The sequence below is a fragment of the Nerophis ophidion genome, linkage group LG26, assembly GCF_033978795.1.
Source record: "Nerophis ophidion isolate RoL-2023_Sa linkage group LG26, RoL_Noph_v1.0, whole genome shotgun sequence".
Classification (NCBI taxonomy): Eukaryota; Metazoa; Chordata; class Actinopteri; order Syngnathiformes; family Syngnathidae; genus Nerophis; species Nerophis ophidion.
In genome coordinates, this window is record NC_084636.1 from 594,590 (window position 1) to 612,981 (window position 18,392).

The window sequence follows — 18,392 nt, forward strand, 5'->3', positions numbered from 1 at the left end:
CAAACTATGAAAAAAAAATGCGACTTATATTCCAAAAAATACGGTATGCATTAAACCCAATATGCTTTTGCAAGGTCCTTTTTTGAAATCTTTATTATGTTTGCTCATTCAGACAGGATGTTGTGTTTGGGGGATGAATGAGCGGTACTAGGCACATTATTTTCCCAAACAAATGTTTGGTCTCCTCACAATGACAGCTTCTCACTCACATTTCTGTCTGTTTCCCCGATGTTTTGCGTTTAGCTGCGGATTCTGTTTCATTAGCACTTCTGTGATTTGTCCGCGGTTACGTCAACGCGGAAATCATACGGTCTGACTTTTTTGTTGCATTTAGTGATGGAACATACTTGCGCTGTGTCGGATAAAAAGTAGCAACCATGGTGAGATGATATCCCAAAACTCAAGTAGATGTTTTTTTACCACTTGTGCCTTCACTCTTCCATTGTACCTTTAACAAGCTCAGGAATTTGCACACACGTTGCGCCACCCATTAATCGTATTTTTTTCAATTATAACATTTTTATTATCTTGAAAAGGCAAAATTGAAATTGCGATTACAATTGTCCAGCCCTAACTCCACTTTACTGTGAGAACTGAGAACCCCTCAATAATTGACTCCACATTCACATGTTTTGTTGGTAAGCTACATTTGTGGCCAGAGATGTCAAATAGCATTTTTACTCTTGAAAGAACATTTCTAATCAGACCCTTGTGGAAGTGCACACCCTCATCCACTCTGCCCGCCAAACAGGTGGTTCACCTGGTGTTCCAGTACCTGAAGATGCTGCAGACTCTTGGACCCCGGCAGAGGTCTGATTGCATACCCACTCCCAACGTGCATCACCTTTGGTCAACTAGCAGCTTGTTCTGAACTTCCTTTTCAGGATTTACGAGGAAATCCAGAAGATTGAAGCCAATGAATTCCACTATCAGGAGCAGGTAGTGCAGCAGCAGTGCACATTGATGCAGCGCCGACACTTGGACTGTCATGTGAAGGCAAGAAAGGTTCAAGGGACAACACGTGTCTCTCCACCCACAGACGGACCCTATCGAGTTTGTTGAGAACATCTGTGAGAACATGCAGCTATTTCCCAAAGAGGACTTCCTCACTGGAGACAAGCTCATGTTTGAGTTTGACTCAAAGGTGAACAAGGACCACAAATTTCTTAATGTATTTATTGTCTTTTGAAGGGTAAAGCTTGTTTTAATCCACTTTGGATCTTGGATGCCTCTTCCCGTGTTGGTCAGATTTACAACAGGGGTGGATTTCAACACTGTGTTTGTTTGTTTGCAGGTGATTGGTGCTGCTTTGTCTCTGTTGACCCCAGACAGAGCCAACCTGCTTCTGCTGTCTCCAGAAAATGAAGGTCGCTGCCACCTGAGGGAGACCTGGTTTGGTACCTCTTACAGCATAGAAGGTCGGCATTTCACACTCTACCGTGTTTAGTTCAATCTTCTGCGCTCTACTAATTGTATCTGCCTTGGTTTTGGTCTCCTCAGACATCCTGCCTGAGTGGGCTCAGCGCTGGGCAGGAGATTTTGAAGTCAACCCTGATCTTCACCTGCCTGATGAGAACAAGTTCATAGGTCAGGGCGAGCCCACGCTAAAAAACATGTGAACGAAAGCTTAAAGTGGTTCACATACTTATATTGATCATTTTTCTCCCTGCAGCGTCCGATTTTACTTTACAGATGTCTGACTGTCCCGACTCCGAGTTTCCTGTCAAGATCGTCGACCACGAGCGAGGATGCCTGTGGTACAAGAAGGACAACAAGTTCAAGATCCCAAAAGGTGAATGCGACCACAGCAGACAGAGACTGCTCCTTATTTACACACACACACTGTACTTTTGTTTTTCAGCGTACATTCGTTTCAACTTGATCTCCCCCATGATTCAAAAAAGTCCAGAGAAGTAAGAAACCAAGGCCCACCTAAGAACTACATGATCCCCTCAAACACACCCCAATGTGATGTTTTTTTCTCTAGTCTGGTGCTGTTTGACCTCTTTGTCAACATCTTGGCACATAACCTGGCCGAGCCCGCCTACGAGGCCGATGTCGCCCAGCTGGAGTACAAGCTGGTGGCCGGTGAGCACGGCCTGGTAGTGCGACTGAAAGGCTTCAACCACAAACTTCCTGTGAGAACACACACACACACACACACACACACACACATGCTAATTGGCCACCCGTTTATCAAGGCCACTCGGAGTGTGAGGTGGTTGGATAGTTCAAAGGTTAACTAAACTTGAAATTACATTCAATGTTGAGGTCAAAATTAGGTTCTTTCTTACAGTATTAGAAAATCACCTAACCTTAAAGAGCTGTGCTTCATTAGTGTGTCATCGCAAAAGAGTCAAAATGTTAAAGGTATCATATTATGATTTTTTTTTCTACATTTAAAACAGGTCCTTGTGGTCTACATAACATGTAATCAAAATGTTGCATAGATGATGTTTTACACATCTTCAAGCTGCTCTCTGACCTTCTCGTTAGAATGTGCCATTTTTGGGGCGCTCTTATTTATGTGGCTCCACTCAAACTGCATCCTCTCTTTGCCAGCCATGTTGTAGGTTTTAGCGCTTCCATATGGCCTCTAGTGACAGATATAAGTTGGAACTAGCGGTATACACTAGCAACAGCTGAGTATGCATGTGCATGTATGAGCCAGTCTGCCCCACAACAAGAGGAGAGAGAAGTAGGAGCCTATTGACTACAATGACGGTCTTTCGCAAACATCTTCAGGTAATTGTCTACCATTTATGGAGATATCTGCTGATGTGACCGCTGGGAAAAACGTTGCAAATTGGGCAAATTCCAAACAGCTATTTTGGAGGAAATATGAAGGAAGGCAAAAAGGTTTTATAAATATATCCACCATCCTTCCATGGTTTGACTTCAAATGTTCAGGACTTAATAATATATCATCTTTATGCAGATGATGCGCACATCGATGTTTTCCTTTTTAAAAAAGAAAAATGACACGTGTTTAAAATCACTTTTAAATTGTCTTGAGGACATAAAAGCATGGTTGGCGGTAAACTTTCTGAACTTAAATGAGAACAAGACGGAAATGATTAGATTTGACTGAAAAGTCAAACAGAATGCTCCCCCGGTGACCTGGAGCCCCTGATGCCTTCTTTAAAACCCTCAGTCACAAATGTTGGTTTGAAGTTTGACAATGATCTTAAATTGGAACATCAGATTAACTCTGTTGTACCATCTACTTTTTATCATACATGACTTTTAGCAAATCCGTTTTATCTTTGAAGGACTTTGAGCGGGTAATCCATGCTTTTATTTCATGAGGTTTGGAGTACTGCAACTCCCTCTACGTTGGAATGAAGCAGGCCTCAATCGCTCGATTACAGTTAGTCCAAAATGCTGCTGCTCGTCTTTTAAGTGGCACTAAAAAACATGAAGACATTTTAGCATCCCTTCCCTGGCTCCCACTTTATTTTACAATTCATTTTCAAATATTTTTGTTTGTTTTAAAATCTCCTAACGGATTAGTGCTAAAATATCTACACCCCCACAAAGTCTCTGAGGTCAGCTCATCAGTTTCTTCTTGTCGTCCCAAAAAGCCGATTAAAATCCAGAGGTGATGGCTCCAAAACTTCGGAACAATATTTCTTTTGCTATTCCCTCTTTAACGAGTTTCGAATCACCACTTAAAACATATTTTTACTCTTTGGCTTTTAAAGTTAAATGTTTGATATCAATGAGTGTCCAAGTATGTATGTCTCAACTTCTGTGCGGCACTTTGTCAAACTTCTATTCTTTTTTTGAAATGTGCTGTATAAATAAAGTGGATTGGATCTCAAATACACACAAACAGGTACCAATAAGTAAGAAAAAATAGTTTTGTACAATAGGTGCACTTTAAGTCATCTTAGATAATTATTTCAAATGCCATGCAGCTGTGGAAGTTCTTAAAGGGGCTTTTTGCCCTTGCTTGCCTTGTGAGCATTTTAGCTTGAATTAGCTGCAAGCATTTTTTCCTGTCCTCTTCTTTCTCTGACCATGTGAGCTCCTCCCTCGGTAATACGCCATACACAAAGAAAAGTGTATTAGTTCACTCACCAGTTCAACAAGAATAAAGCAACCAAGGCATCCATTTTTTAAGTCAAGGGGTTGTCTGTTATTTGAAGAGGTCTGTGGACAAGCATGCACAATTGTGCCAGACATCCGTAAATGACAGCCTGAACGCCAGTCTTCTAATTCGACAAGAACGGCTGTTTTAAAAAAGTTTAACCCTCAAATTGAGAGCAGTATAGACATGTATTTGTAATTGAGGTCTCCTAAACCAGTATTGTTAGATGCTGGCTGTTTTTTGGTTTCAAAAACAAAAATGAGTCATTTTGGAGGCAGCAACATACAGCATCTCTAAGTAAGTCCAGCTTTAAATGGCCGCAATGCTCGCAAATGTCCTGACTGATGTTAGAGGTCGTCAGTCAGCCAGCAACAAATTGTGATAGCAACTCATTTCCTTCCTGTGTACCGCCAGCTGCTGCTGAAGCTGATCATAGACTACCTGGCGGACTTCAGCACGGAGGCGGGTGTGTTCGCCATGTTTTCGGAGCAGATGAAGAAATGTTACTTCAACGTCCTGATCAAACCAGAGCGCCTGGGCAAGTACGTTCAAGTTCAAACAGGACTGGTTATTTATATATTTTGAAATCTAAAAAATCTTACATTGTCATTTTTTATGCATTTTTTTTCAGTACATGTCAAGATCATTGTGAGGATTGTCTTCCTTTCTTCTAGGGACGTCCGCCTGTTGGTTCTGGAGCCCAGTCGCTGGTCCGTTATTCAGAAGTACCAGGCTATCATGAAGGGCTTGACCATAGATGACCTCATGGCCTTTGTTGTCGGTCTGAAAGCAGAGTTGTACGCCGAGGGGCTCGTGCAGGGGAACTTCACCAGCTCTGTGAGACTTCGTCCTCTCTCCAAGTCCCCTTCAAAGAATTGGCCGTCCTGTCACTAATTTGATCTTTGCGCCAACAGGAGTCCAAGGAGTTCCTGCACTACTTTATTGAGTGAGTGCTTACTTGTGCTTTACTGATGGTTTAGTGTGTGGGAATCGGTACCTTGTGAACATCTAAACTGCAGAATGGTTTGAGCCAACTACTCGTATACAGTATCTCACAAAAGTGAGTGCATCCCCATCATTTTGGGACAGTATATCTTGTCAATGGACAATACGGTATAAAACACAGGTGTCCATTGAGGGCTGCACAATGAAAAATTGGATGCGGGGGCCATTTTAAAGTTAAAGTACTAATGATTGTCACACACATTTGTCCTCTGCATTTGACCCATCCCCTTGATCCCCCACTGGGAGGTGAGGGGAGCAGTAATCAGCAGCAGCGGTGGCTGCCCCCGGGAATAATTTTTGGTGATTTAACCCCCAATTCCAACTTTTGAGTGCCAAGCATGGAAGTAATGGCTCCCATTTTTATAGTCTTTGGTATGACTCGGCCAGGATTTGAACTCTCAACCTACCCATCTCAGGGCGGACAGTCTAACCACTAGGACTCTTTTACAGTTTTAAAGGGAGACATTGTGCAAGCTGTTTGCACCAAATGTTTTGAAAACATACTAAAAAAAAACCCCATCTCACTTCAACACATCAAACGGCCACATCACTCCGAGCGTGTTTAGAAAGCCTGCAAAGACACCTGCTGCGGAGGAAGCTGCCTCAAAACCATCTGCAAAGAAAAGCGGGTACAGACTACATTTGAATCATGTATAAACTTAGATTTATATTGCGCTTTTCTAAACACTCAAAGCGCTCACAGAGAAGTGGGACTCAACATTCATTCACACCTGGTGGTGGTAAGCTACATCTGTAGCCACAGCTGCCCTGGGGTAGACTGACGGAAGCGTGGCTGCCAGTTTGCGCCTACGGCCCCTCCTACCACCACCTATCATTCATTCATCATTCATTCACCAGTGTGAGTAGCACCGAGGGCAAAGGGTGAAGTGTCCTGCCCAAGGACACAACGGCAGCGACTTGGATGTCAATAGGTGGGAAGCCAACCTGCAACCCTCAGGTTTCTGGCCGGCCGCTCTACCCACTACACCATGCCGCCCCCGTAAGAAATAAGATATCATATGAATAATATAACAATTGATACAAAAATAAGTCAATTGGTCATTTTTCTGGAGAAGCAGAAAGTTATCTGTTTAAGTTTTGTTGTTTTCAATCACATTGTGCTTGCCCAATTTTGAGCATCAACATTTGAACTTTTTCTTGTTACTTCACACCTATTTGCTCTTTTTGGCCACTTTCTATGTGTTGTTGTAGTATTTTCACAATGTGCGGTGGGCAGTTCAGATATTAGCTGCAGGCTGCACTTTAGACACCCCTGCTAACTGGGATATACTTTAGAGGAGTCAGTGTACAGCCTGTAGAGATTTACGCTCTACTGAAAATGAGTCAACACACAGCAAGTGAGTAGTAAGACAGATTGCCTCCATCAATCATTTTAGTGGTGCTGCCGCCACAAAAAAGCTGTGGTTTATTGAAGGAAAAACTCTGAGTGACATTGTAAAGAAGCAGAGCACGATCCCTTCCTTTTGAAAATCCGGGCTGCTTGGCTGCCAAAGCCTCTTCTCCCTCCAGGATGACAAGTGACTTTCTGACGCAGCTGAAGGTGATGGAGTGGACAAGTATTTCTCCTCCAAATGGCACCAATTGAGCACCTGCGGGGCATCCTTAAGTGGACGGAAGAAAGGAGGAGGAGCTCAAGGTGTATAACATCTACTAGTGATGTCATGGAAGAAGCAGCAATCAGGACAGTAAATCTATACAAGCTGTACACTGACTACTCTAAGGTAGAACTAACCTTCATTCCTGTCGTATTGTCTCTTGAGAGGATATACTGTGATGACTAAAAGTGAGTAGTGTTAAGTCCTGCTTGTGTCCTTGCAGGAAGCTGCAGTTCCAGCCTCTGTCAGCAGAGGTCCCCGTCTTGTTCCGAGTCGTGGAGCTGCCTCAGAAACATACCCTCTGCAAGGTCAAGTCTCTCAACAAGGGGGATGCCAACTCAGAGGTCACCGTGTACTACCAGGTCACACCGTCTGTTCTTTCTGTCTTTTTACAAACTTCATTGCTGCTTGAAACGAAAAGTTTGTATAGTCAAGCAAATTTCACCGTAAGAAACAATGTGAAAATGAATAATAGGTTCCACCCTGGACAAAAGTTCATATTTTAGTTAAGGTTTGTACTCTCTGAACACAATACAAAGTACTATACAATACTGTATATCAAACAAACATAACAAAGAGGTGATGGATCAACTTTCCCTTCATGAACAAGCTGCTGTCCTCTCTATGCGCTGCTTACCAGCTGCACGCACAAACTTTAACAAGCATTTTGCTTCAACCGTTAACCATGAACTGATGAAGGTGGACCCCGACTTAAACAAGTTGAAAAACTTATTGGGGTGTTACCATTTAGTGGTCAATTGTACGGAATATGTACTGAACTCTGCAATCTACTAATAAAGTTTAAATCAATCAATCAAACATTTTACAAAGTAAAATCCACTAACAATAACATGGCAAAGGAACAGAGGGACAGGGCGAGAAGGAAGGGGCCGGAGGGCAGGGACCACGTGCGTGCGTGCGTGCGTGCGTGCGTGCGTGCGTGCGTGCGTGCGTGCGTGCGTGAGTGAGTGAAAAAAGGCACCAGGGAAAGAGAGATACTGTAGCTCTTTTCCTCTGTTGTGAAAAAAGTTTGCTTTGGAAAAGTCTGGTCTCATCACATCCAAAACTTGCTGTGGTGCGAAGCCTGCGTTGTCAATTCTTCCATACTTGTGAGCACCATTATTATAGTCTTATTTTCAAACTCCACAGCGATTCCCTCCTTCTTTCCACGCTGTTCTGTTGTGTTTTTGAGACTCATTTTGAGCTGGCAAAATGGAGTTCACTTGTCAAAAGTGGAAAAAACACAGAGAAGGCAAACACGCTGAGACGTGACTGAGTCTCCCCAAAAATGCTGCTTCCTGCTTTTTGCTTACAGGCGGGACACAAAGTGAATGAGCAAATGAAGCGTTTGCACCCAGAGAGACATGACTCGCACATGGAGGCATATTTGGCTCCATTTAAAAGTTTGTGAATGGAGGTTCCACTGTTTTTCCTTTCATATGAAATAACAAAATCACGGGCACTATTTTGCTTTTTATACATCACAAAATGGTCCGCATGTGTTAATATATTTTTGCACTTTGCTTGTACAATTGCAGAAGCTAAAACTAAAGCTTTTCTCCTGCCATAAGACAAACTAATGTGGCCTCTGTGTTTCAGTCAGGACTGAAGAAGCTGCGCGAGCACGCCCTGATGGAGTTGCTAGTGGTGAGTTTCAATTCTTCAGGTGCACAGCACACTTACCTGAGCCCTCACAAACATCAAATATATGCCACAAGACGAGTCTAGCACTAAAACCGTAAAGCAGCCACCATCTCCAAGGACGTAGGGCATATTTTTAACACTTTATTTTTCTAATTTGGTGGTCTGATCCCTCCCGTTTGCACTCAGCGATGGCTGGAGGGCAGATTTGTGTCCATAGCTGAGCCGCATTCAAATGCAAACCTCAATTGTCTGATCTAATGTTTGTTTCTTTTGTAAACAAAACAGGAACCACGTGCTAAAGCGGCACAAACTACTAAATTGCTTGTAACACAAGGTATGCTCACAATTTAAAGCATAACTAAAAGAAAGCTGGTATTAAGGTACTCTGAAGTTGAGGTACCACTGTCATTTTAAATCCATTTCTGAAGCCTTGCTGATTGTTTAGAGCAGGGGTGTCAAAACTAAGACTAGTGTGAGGAAATCAGATCAATTACCTTTGAAAGCACTTCCAATTAATTGCACTGCATTTACTTATGTGACACAATCCAAACAACCTTCACTATTGCATGACTAGTACATGAACTTCAAAGCAAAAGGTTGCGGGTTCAAATCCATGTTGGAGTAGAAGTAATGTTTTTAAACTTATGTTTTAAAGATGTTAAAATTGTTTAAAATGCTCTACTTAAGCGTAGTCATTTTAAAAAAGTGGATTGTTCATTGTGTTGCTCAGGGTAACATTATTTATATGGTGCTGTAAAATCAGGGGGCGGCACGACGGGACAGGGGTTAGTACATGTGCCTCACAATACGAAGGTCCTGAGTAGTCTTGGGTTCAATCCTGAGCTCGGGATCTTTCTGTGTGGACTTTGCATGTTCTCCGCCTGACTGCGTGGGTTCCCTCCGGGTAGTCTGGCTTACTCCCACCTCCAAAGACATGCACCTGTGGATAGGCCCCTCCCACCTCCAAAGACATGCACCTGGGGATAGGCCCCTCCCACCTCCAAAGGCATGCACCTGGGGATAGGCCCCTCCCACCTCCAAAGACATGCACCTGGGGATAGGTTGATTGGCAACACTAAATGGTCCCTAGTGTGTGAATGTTGTCTGTCTATCTGTGTTGGCCCTGTGATGAGGTGGCGACTTATCCAGGGTGTACACCGCCTTCTGCCCGAATGCAGCTGAGATAGGCTACAGCACTCCCCGCGACCCCAAAAGGGACAAACGATAGAAAATGGATGGATGGATGGATGGATGGTAAAACTCAGGATTTCAGACTTTCAAAGCTGGTTTGGCTTTTTTGACCTCGATATTTGTCAAATCCTTGTTGCATCCTTGCGTCACGAGTTACATCCATCCATCCATTTTTTTACCGCTTGTCCCTTTCAGGTCGCGGGGGGACCTGTAGCCTATCTCAGCTGCATTCGGGTGGAAGGTGGTGTACACCCTGGACAAGTCACCACCTCATCACAGGGCCAACACAGATAGACAGACAACATTCACACATTAGGGACCATTTAGTGTAGCCAGTCAACTATCCCCAGGTGCATGTCTTTGGAGGTGGGAGGGGCCTATCCCCAGGTGCATGTCTTTGGAGGTGGGAAGGGCCTATCCCCAGGTGCATGTCCTTGGAAGTGGGAGGGGCCTATCCCCAGGTGCATGTCCTTGGAGGTGGGAGGGGCCTATCCCCAGGTGCTTGTCTTTGGAGGTGGGAGGAAGCCGGAGTAGAACCCACGCAGTCACGGGGAGAACATGCAAACTCCTCACAGAAAGACCCCGAGTTTGGGATTGAGTTTAGGACGTCCATATTGTGAGGCACATGCACTAACCCCTGTCCCACCGTGCCGCCCTGCATCCCTAATTATCTAGTCCCAAAGTAGGCGCACAAAACAGTTCTTCCCCCTGGAAGAGTTATTCTGCAGTTTTTGAACCTGCAGATTATTTGCGAAATATAATTACTGAAAAAAAAATTTTTTTTTAGACAAATTAAGCATTTGAAAAACACTGAATTAGAATTGAATGCTATTGTGACTTTCCAAATAAGAAAACACTAGGCCACCGTGTTGCTCTGCTGCTGATGTTGCATGGCCATGTGTGTTAGTGTCATGTGACTGATGTGTTTTCTGCAGATGCACATGGAGGAGCCGTGCTTCGACTTCCTCAGAACCAAAGAGACGCTCGGGTCAGAAACATCTTCAAGTTCTCGTCTGGCTTTTAGGCAAATGTCTTCTATTTTTACAATGTCTTTTGACCTGCAGGTACCAGGTGTACCCCACCTGCAGGAACACCTCAGGAGTGCTGGGCTTCTCTGTCACCGTGGCAACACAGGCCACCAAGTTCAGGTAAGGGCGCTCAGAGCATGTCGCTCGCAGGCTGACGGACACACCGGAAAAGTTAAAGGGCTACGGCTTCTATCCGGGCAGCACCGACTTTGTTGAGTCCAAGATCGAGGAGTTCTTTGTGGGCTTCGGCGAGCGTCTGTCGGCTCTGAGCGAGGAGGTCTTCAGGACCCAGGTCACAGCGCTCATCAAGCTGAAGGAGTGCGAGGACGCCCATCTCGGAGAGGAAGTGGAGCGCAACTGGTTTGAGGTGGTCACGCAGCAGTACGTCTTCTCACGGCTCAACAAGGAGGTGGGACGCAAACATTTTTACTGTCAACATGAGACATCCAACTTTTTGTTGTCGTTGCTTTGGCCAGAAGTAGTGCTTTGCTAGGCCCTCTCGAAAGGATGAAAAGCTGTATATAAAGTGTATAAAACATAAAGTTGAAAGCGTTGCGGTGCTTGTGTGTGCTGCAGATTGAAGCCCTGAAAAGCTTCACACAAGAGGAGCTGGTCTCCTGGTTCCTGGAGCATCGCAGCAGCAGCAGGAAGCTCAGTGTGCACGTAAGACAACGCTTACTTCCTGTTTGACATGATGCCAGCAGGAAGTGCTTACATTCAACATCTACACTGTCAGGTGGTGGGTTTTGGTGTGGAGGAGAGTGATCCACCAGAGCAGAACCCCAGCTGTACCCCGGACAACCCCCCTTCCTCGTCCTACGGAGAGGTCAGCCAGCTGAGCTTTCTGGCCGCCTCCTCGCCATCGCTGCAGGACGCCACGCTGATCAGTGACATCCGGGCGTTTACCTCTTCCCTCCCCCTCCACCCGTACCACAAAGTCCTCAGCTAGGTGGTGCACACTCTTTATGTTGTCTATGTCCACACACATGCAGTAACCATGGCAACAGGTATTTAGCTCGCCACATTAAAGTCTTTTAAAAATATTCAACTTTCACAACTCTTTCTTTCATTTATGCAAAAAAACACCTTAAATGTTGTATAATATATCCATACTAGTTTTCTTTACTCCCAGTTAATAAAGATAAGCTAACGCCACAATCATTAGTTACAGCTAGCATACGCACTTAGCAAACATTCACGTTGCAGTTGAACAAACTGTTTGTAGTTTTGGTTAATGTTGCTGTTTTATTAAGGTTTCTCACCGTGAGGAGAACTTCTCTCTGATCATTCCTTACATCAAACAGTTTAACAGTCAGAGGGAAAGTAGGCTGTGAGCGGGCCAATAACTACACAAATGGGATGGCGTGGCGCTTTGGGAGAGTGGCGGTGCGCAACCCGAGGGTCCCTGGTTCAATCCCCACCTAGTACCAACCTCGTCATGTTCGTTGTGTCTTGAGCGAGACACTTCACCCTTGCTCCTGATGGGTGCTGGTTAGCGCCTTGCATGGCAGCTCCCTCCATCAGTGTGTGAATGTGTGTGTGAATGTGGAAGTAGTGTCAAAGCGCTTTGAGTACCTTGAAGGTAGAAAAGCGCTATACAAGTACAACCCATTTATTTATTTAAATGAAGATGGCGTCCATGGTCCAACTCCGTCTATTTATTTTATAATTCACTTGAATTATTTATCATTTCATTTTCTACTGCTTATTCCTTTTGGGGTCGCGGTGGGTACATGAGCCTATCTCAGCTACAATCGGGCAGAAGGCGGTGTACACCCTGGACAAGTCACCCCCTCATCACAGGGCCAACACAGATAGATAGACAACATTCACACTCTAGAGACCATTTAGTGTAGCCAGTCAACTATCCCCAGGTGCATGTCTTTGGAGGTGGGAGGGGCCTATCCCTAGGTGCATGTCTTTGGAGGTGGGAGGGGCCTATCCCCAGGTGCATGTCTTTGGAGGTGGGAGGGGCCTATCCCCAGGTGCATGTCTTTGGAGGTGGGAGGGGCCTGTCCCCAGGTGCATGTCTTTGGAGGTGGGAGGAATCCGAAGTACACTCAGTCACGGGGAGAACATGCAACCATACAATCCACATAGAAAAATCCCAAGTGCAGGATCGAACCCAAGACCTTGGTATTGTGAGGCAGAATGCAGAGAATAATTTCACACTACCTGGTGTGTGTGTGACAATCATTGGTACTTTAACCCCTTTCCCACCGTGCTGCCTACAAAATGGAGAGTTCAAGGTAATCTTCTCTTTGGAAAAAAAAAGAAAGTGGAACTGATCTGTTCCAGGGTCCAATTGTGCCCATCATAAAAGCTAAGATTCCAAAATCCCTTTGATGTCGCTTTAACGACACTGCATCCAGGAAGTAGTCACACTTCTTCACTTTGTCCACATGTTGTTATGTCACAGCCTGATTCCAAAATGGAATTGATTAATGTTTGTCCTCAAAGTTCTACACACAATACCCCATAATGACAACGCGAAAAGTTTTTGCCCATTGTAATCACACGTATAAAACTATTCACACTCTCAATAATTTTTGGAGGCAGCTTTGGCAGCAATCACAGCCTAAGGTCTTTTTGAATGCAATGCCACAAGATTGGCACACCTATCTTTGGGCATTTTCGCCCTTTCCTCTTTGCAGCACCTCTCAAGCTTCTTCAGAAGGGGTTTGGAAGGGTGGGTTTTCATCCAGGATGTCCTTGTATATGGCAGCATTCATCTTTCCCTCTATCCTGACTTGTCTCCCAGTTCCTGCCACTGAAAATCATCCCCAAAGCATGATGCTGCCACCACCAATGCCTCACTGCAGGGATGGTATTGACCTGGTGATGAGTGGTTTCCTCCAAACATGACGTCTGTCATTCACGCCAAAGACTTCAGTCTTTGTCTCATCAGATCAGAGAATTTTGTTTTCTCATGGTCTGACAGTATTTTAGGTTCTTTTTGGCAAACGTTCTACTTTGAAATGGCTTCTGTCCGGCCACTCTACCATACAGACTTGATTGGTGGATTGCTGCAGATATGGTTGTCCTTCTGGAAGGTTCTTCTCTCTCCACGGAGGAATGCTGCAGCTCTAACAGAGTGACCATAGGGTTGTTGGTCCCTTCCCTGACAAGACTAAGAGGAATGCAGAAATCTACAGAGACATCCTGGATGAAAACCAATGCTCCCCATGCAAGTTGATGGAGATTTAGAGGTGCTGCAAATCGAAATGGGTGAAGCTGCCCAAAGATAGGTGTGGCAAGTTGGTGGCATCGTAGTCAATTCAATTTTGAATAAATTTGCAAAATTAAAAAATTACTTTTCACATCATCACTGTGGGGTATTGTCTGTATCACTTAAATGAAACACATTCATTTATTCCATTTTGCAACAAGGCTGTAACATAAAATGTGGAAAAAGTGAAGCGCTGTGAATACTTTATGGATGCACTGTATGTTGTATATACTGATCATACTAGACAGACTACATTATTTGCAATATAACAATATGTGCTATTTCCTGTTATATGGTTATTACCATATGTTTCCTCTTCGCCATCACTAGGACCTTATGTGGTGACATCACAAAAATAAGAACAAAGGAAAAATCCATACCCGTTTATGGAGATTCTCTGCTTGGCCACCGTTTTGATGCTTCTTTGTATTAACAGTTCCCAGTCCAGCAGGTGGCCCCCCACGGATGGATTATCCACAGCATCTTGGAGGGACTTGCAAGAGATGATTTCAAAAACTTTCAGTCTGTTTTACGAGCCAAGAAAATGTGCACAATTTTTTGGAGCAAACCGGAGGACAAGGACAGGGTGTATACCGCCACGTTTCTGATTATCCAGCACGCTGACCAGGCTTTTACAGTAACACCAGATGTTCTGGTCAAAATCAATCGAAATGATCTTGCTAGCAGACTGGAAAATACCATGGGTAAAATATCAAACAATCTTCCTAAATGAAAAAACTTCCTGTTTTTAATGTTTGCACATTGTTATCAATTCAGTTAGGTCAGTTAACGACCCGTTTGGAAGAGTCGGAGTTAAAGAGAGAATCCAACCAGGGAGAAATCTGCTGACGTGTGGTGGGAACTCCCTGGAGAGCTATGAGAGATTTGTTGTGGTGGCAAACGAGAGCAGTCCAGCACCTCCACTTTCTGACCAAACTCCAACTCTTCTGCGTCTTGGACTATGACCCAAACTCCAACAGCCCTCACGGACTGTGTCACACCTACAAAGAGAAACGGATGGCCAATGTACACTACCCAAATCAGCGTCAGGGCTCAAATGACAACCTCAACTTCTACCATCAGACACGACTTGGAAAGTGATGCCAACAAGGAGCTGGACTACACGACGTGGATGAAGAAGTCTTGCAAAAATGTTGAGCAATTGGTTGCATTTGCAGCTGTGACTTTCTTCATTATGGAAGAGGTCTCATAGTTTTAATCTTCCTGTCGCAGTCAACAACTCGTTTTTTGAGACCTGCAGATTTTTCTTTATTAACTCAGAGGAGCAAAAGCATCATCACTATTTGGTTGTGAGTCAGCAAACGCCTATGCCCAGTGGAATGTGCTCATTAATGACAAGTTTGATAGTGACATGGACCCGATCTCCGTCTATGAGCTGACTCTCAGCCAGGTCAACGGGACAGTGATGGGGCTGGGACCGTTTAGCCAGTCGCCTGCAAAGTTGCTACCCTCGTCCGACTCCAACGCCGTTGTCCTGAAACAGAAAGATGAGGACTTATAGAAGGCTTTGGACATTTCAGTGTCTGAATCAGTGTGAAAATGTTTTCAAAGACAAAAGTGGTCAAAAGTTTTTAAACTTTCACATCCGAGAGGAGGAGGAATTCTACCGAGGAGGCAAAGTGAAATGGTGCAACTTTTACTTCTGTGACAAGAACAGGAGGATGATATTTGTCAAACGAGACAAGTACCGAAATGTAATGGAAATGATTTGTTTTCAGCACAGATCCAACAGAAAACCTTGCGTGCTGCTGAATTTGTTCCACCATCCAGGCTGTGGCACTAGCACATTAGCCATGCACATCTAGCGGACTTTGGATGTGCGGTCCTGAAAGACACCCCGCTACCTAAGGAGGAAGTAGCCGATCAGATTGTACGTCTCATCAAGCTGTAAAGTGGAACGCCGTCTCCTGTCTTGCTTTTGATGGACCATCTTAAGGAGACTGATAGTTTTAACGACCTTGTTAACTGCATCTGCAAAGCAGCGGAGGACTCGGCCAATGTGAACGATGACCAACCACTTAACTGCAAAGTTCTTTTGGGGTGAAAAGGATGTGCTACCCAGAGGATGATGTGTTGGACACAATGAAGATCTGCTCACACGTCCTCATTGTTGACAGAGCGGAAGAGTGCGGAGGATACAAAACGCTTGGGATCCTCCATCATACCAGAGCAGACGCCTGCTTGGAAGAGTTGGAGGTAGGGGGGGGGGGCTTCTTCTACAACTGTCAGTTGTTCATTTTCTGTCTTGGTCAGCTGGTGGGTGTTAACACCTTCTTTGTCCCATAGTCCAGGGCACCACGACACACAACAAGGTGGCGATAATGGCACAGGCTGTAGCCTGGAACATTTACAGCTAGCTTTCTAAAACCGGAAGAACTGGCACTACTTTTTGCCCATTAAAATGAAAGGCAGTGTTCATGTTACATGCACGCTATGTCCAGGATAGAAGTATTTATCCATGTTGGCCTTGACCAAGTCAAATCTTTTGAAGCAGCTCACATCTACACAAGCTGACACACACACGCCACATCGTTTTTTTGAGGCAGCAACTGGTGACTAAGGACACATTTATTGCCAGGTATGTGGTTCATAACATGCTATCTTACCCACTGTGTAGTTTAAGTCACTCATCCTTGATAAAATACCAACATGAGGAGGAAAGGGGGTCTTTTCACTCTTGCACTCACCGAGGGTGGACGCTCCCCTTTCCTCTCCCTTATCTCTCCTGCTTACTTCTTTGTTTTGTCTTGTCTTTAACTTTCTTGTTGCCTCTTTTTTGCACTGCTCTCCAAATCTAAACATTGGAACTATTTAACTGGCCTCAACAAAATTGACAAGATCTTGGGTTTGGGGGAACCTGCTGTCGTGACGAAGCGGTTGTTGCTGGACACACGACGGACTCTTGGGAGAAGAAGGAGGGCCGCGTGCCTGGCGACACTTTTCTGTGGAGGACGTGAAGATATCCACCTATTCGGAATGATGACAACAGGACATCTGCTGATTGGAGTAAGCGTTGCTCTGGTTTGTCCACAAATTGGAAGTTGCTGGCAGTCTTCAAAGTACCCCAAAGCTGCCACAAATGTGGATTACATCGGACTGTCTACCCCGCAGTTTTTGAGGACCAGTCATAGACAATTTTAGAGTGAAAAGCAAATTTTAGTTTCACTCGCATACAAATTATTTTAACTCTGATTGTTTCCCTGGCGTCGAGACTCTACCGAAGATCGCTGCAGCGAAGACACAACAAACTCCCTTTTTTGTCTCTCATGGACACACACCTGTTGTTGTGAACTTTGGACTAGTGACGGCAAATACATCAAGGCCGCGGAACAGAGACACACTATGGGCTTATACACACACTAAAAAATATACGCTACACATACACCCCCCGTCCCCCTAATCCAACGCCCTCGACGCAAATCCCGTAGGGGTGATGAATGGATGGTCAGCGCCTGAGAGCTGTGGCCTACCACCATGACCTTGAACTACCTTCCCTCTGTTGCTAGATATCTGGAGATGTATGTTGTAATATGTATATGTGCTTTGCTATGGAGGTTTTTTCTCGCTCCGAACTGGGGCCCCTTAGTAGCCCTGTCTGGATTGTGTTTTTTTTACTCATCCTTCCCCAGCATTTACCTTTTTCCCATCTTTTATGGGGCGCCTTATGGCCACCCATCAGCGTTCTTGTTCTGTAACCCTGTACACTGTTTGTCTCATCTTGAGCAGGTTTGTGCTGAAAACAAAGTTTCGGTGTACTTGTAGCAATGACAATAAACACCTACCTACCCTATGCAGAAACACTTTTGCCAAAAGTGGACAGTGAATATGAAAAAATTACTTTAGAGCCTAAAAAGTCATTTGAGGAATTTCAAGCCCAGCAGACGTCTGGACTGCCAACAATAGGAGGTTTGACGGCTGTGGCACCGCATTGGATCAGTCCAAAACACCGTCTGCTGATGATGCAGACGCTTCAAGGAGCGTGGACGTCATCACGCCGTTGCAGTTGAGCTTGAGAATATACACTGGACACAATGGCGTAACACACAACACTGGACACAATGGCGTAACACACAACACTGGACACAATGGCGTAACACACAACACTGGACACAATGGCGTAACACACAACACCGGACACAATGGCGTAACACACAACACTGGACACAATGGCGTAACACACAACACTGGACACAATGGCGTAACACACAACACTGGACACAATGGCGTAACACACAACACTGGACACAATGGCGTAACACACAACACTGGACACAATGGCGTAACACACAACACTGGACACAATGGCGTAACACACAACACTGGACACAATGGCGTAACACACAACACTGGACACAATGGCGTAACACACAACACTGGACACAATGGCGTAACACACAACACTGGACACAATGGCGTAACACACAACACTGGACACAATGGCGTAACACACAACACTGGACACAATGGCGTAACACACAACACTGGACACAATGGCGTAACACACAACACTGGACACAATGGCGTAACACACAACACTGGACACAATGGCGTAACACACAACACTG

General features: G+C 44.8%; 1 protein-coding gene across 1 annotated transcript in view; it reads left to right on the forward strand.

Moving 5' to 3' along the window:
* The window catches only part of LOC133543804 (nardilysin-like), a 46,583-nt gene extending 34,963 nt beyond the window's left edge, over positions 1-11,620 (forward strand). Inside the window, exons 14-31 of the mRNA XM_061888598.1 lie at positions 752-810; positions 885-939; positions 1,040-1,144; positions 1,295-1,418; positions 1,501-1,587; positions 1,673-1,792; positions 1,862-1,913; positions 1,988-2,138; positions 4,508-4,635; positions 4,768-4,930; positions 5,008-5,039; positions 6,938-7,076; positions 8,314-8,361; positions 10,485-10,537; positions 10,614-10,697; positions 10,779-10,986; positions 11,154-11,240; positions 11,314-11,620. Coding sequence (XP_061744582.1) covers positions 752-810; positions 885-939; positions 1,040-1,144; positions 1,295-1,418; positions 1,501-1,587; positions 1,673-1,792; positions 1,862-1,913; positions 1,988-2,138; positions 4,508-4,635; positions 4,768-4,930; positions 5,008-5,039; positions 6,938-7,076; positions 8,314-8,361; positions 10,485-10,537; positions 10,614-10,697; positions 10,779-10,986; positions 11,154-11,240; positions 11,314-11,526 — 1,908 coding nt within the window. The 3' untranslated portion in view covers positions 11,527-11,620. The remainder of the gene's footprint in view (positions 1-751; positions 811-884; positions 940-1,039; positions 1,145-1,294; positions 1,419-1,500; positions 1,588-1,672; positions 1,793-1,861; positions 1,914-1,987; positions 2,139-4,507; positions 4,636-4,767; positions 4,931-5,007; positions 5,040-6,937; positions 7,077-8,313; positions 8,362-10,484; positions 10,538-10,613; positions 10,698-10,778; positions 10,987-11,153; positions 11,241-11,313) is intronic.
* The last annotated feature ends 6,772 nt before the right edge of the window (positions 11,621-18,392 follow it).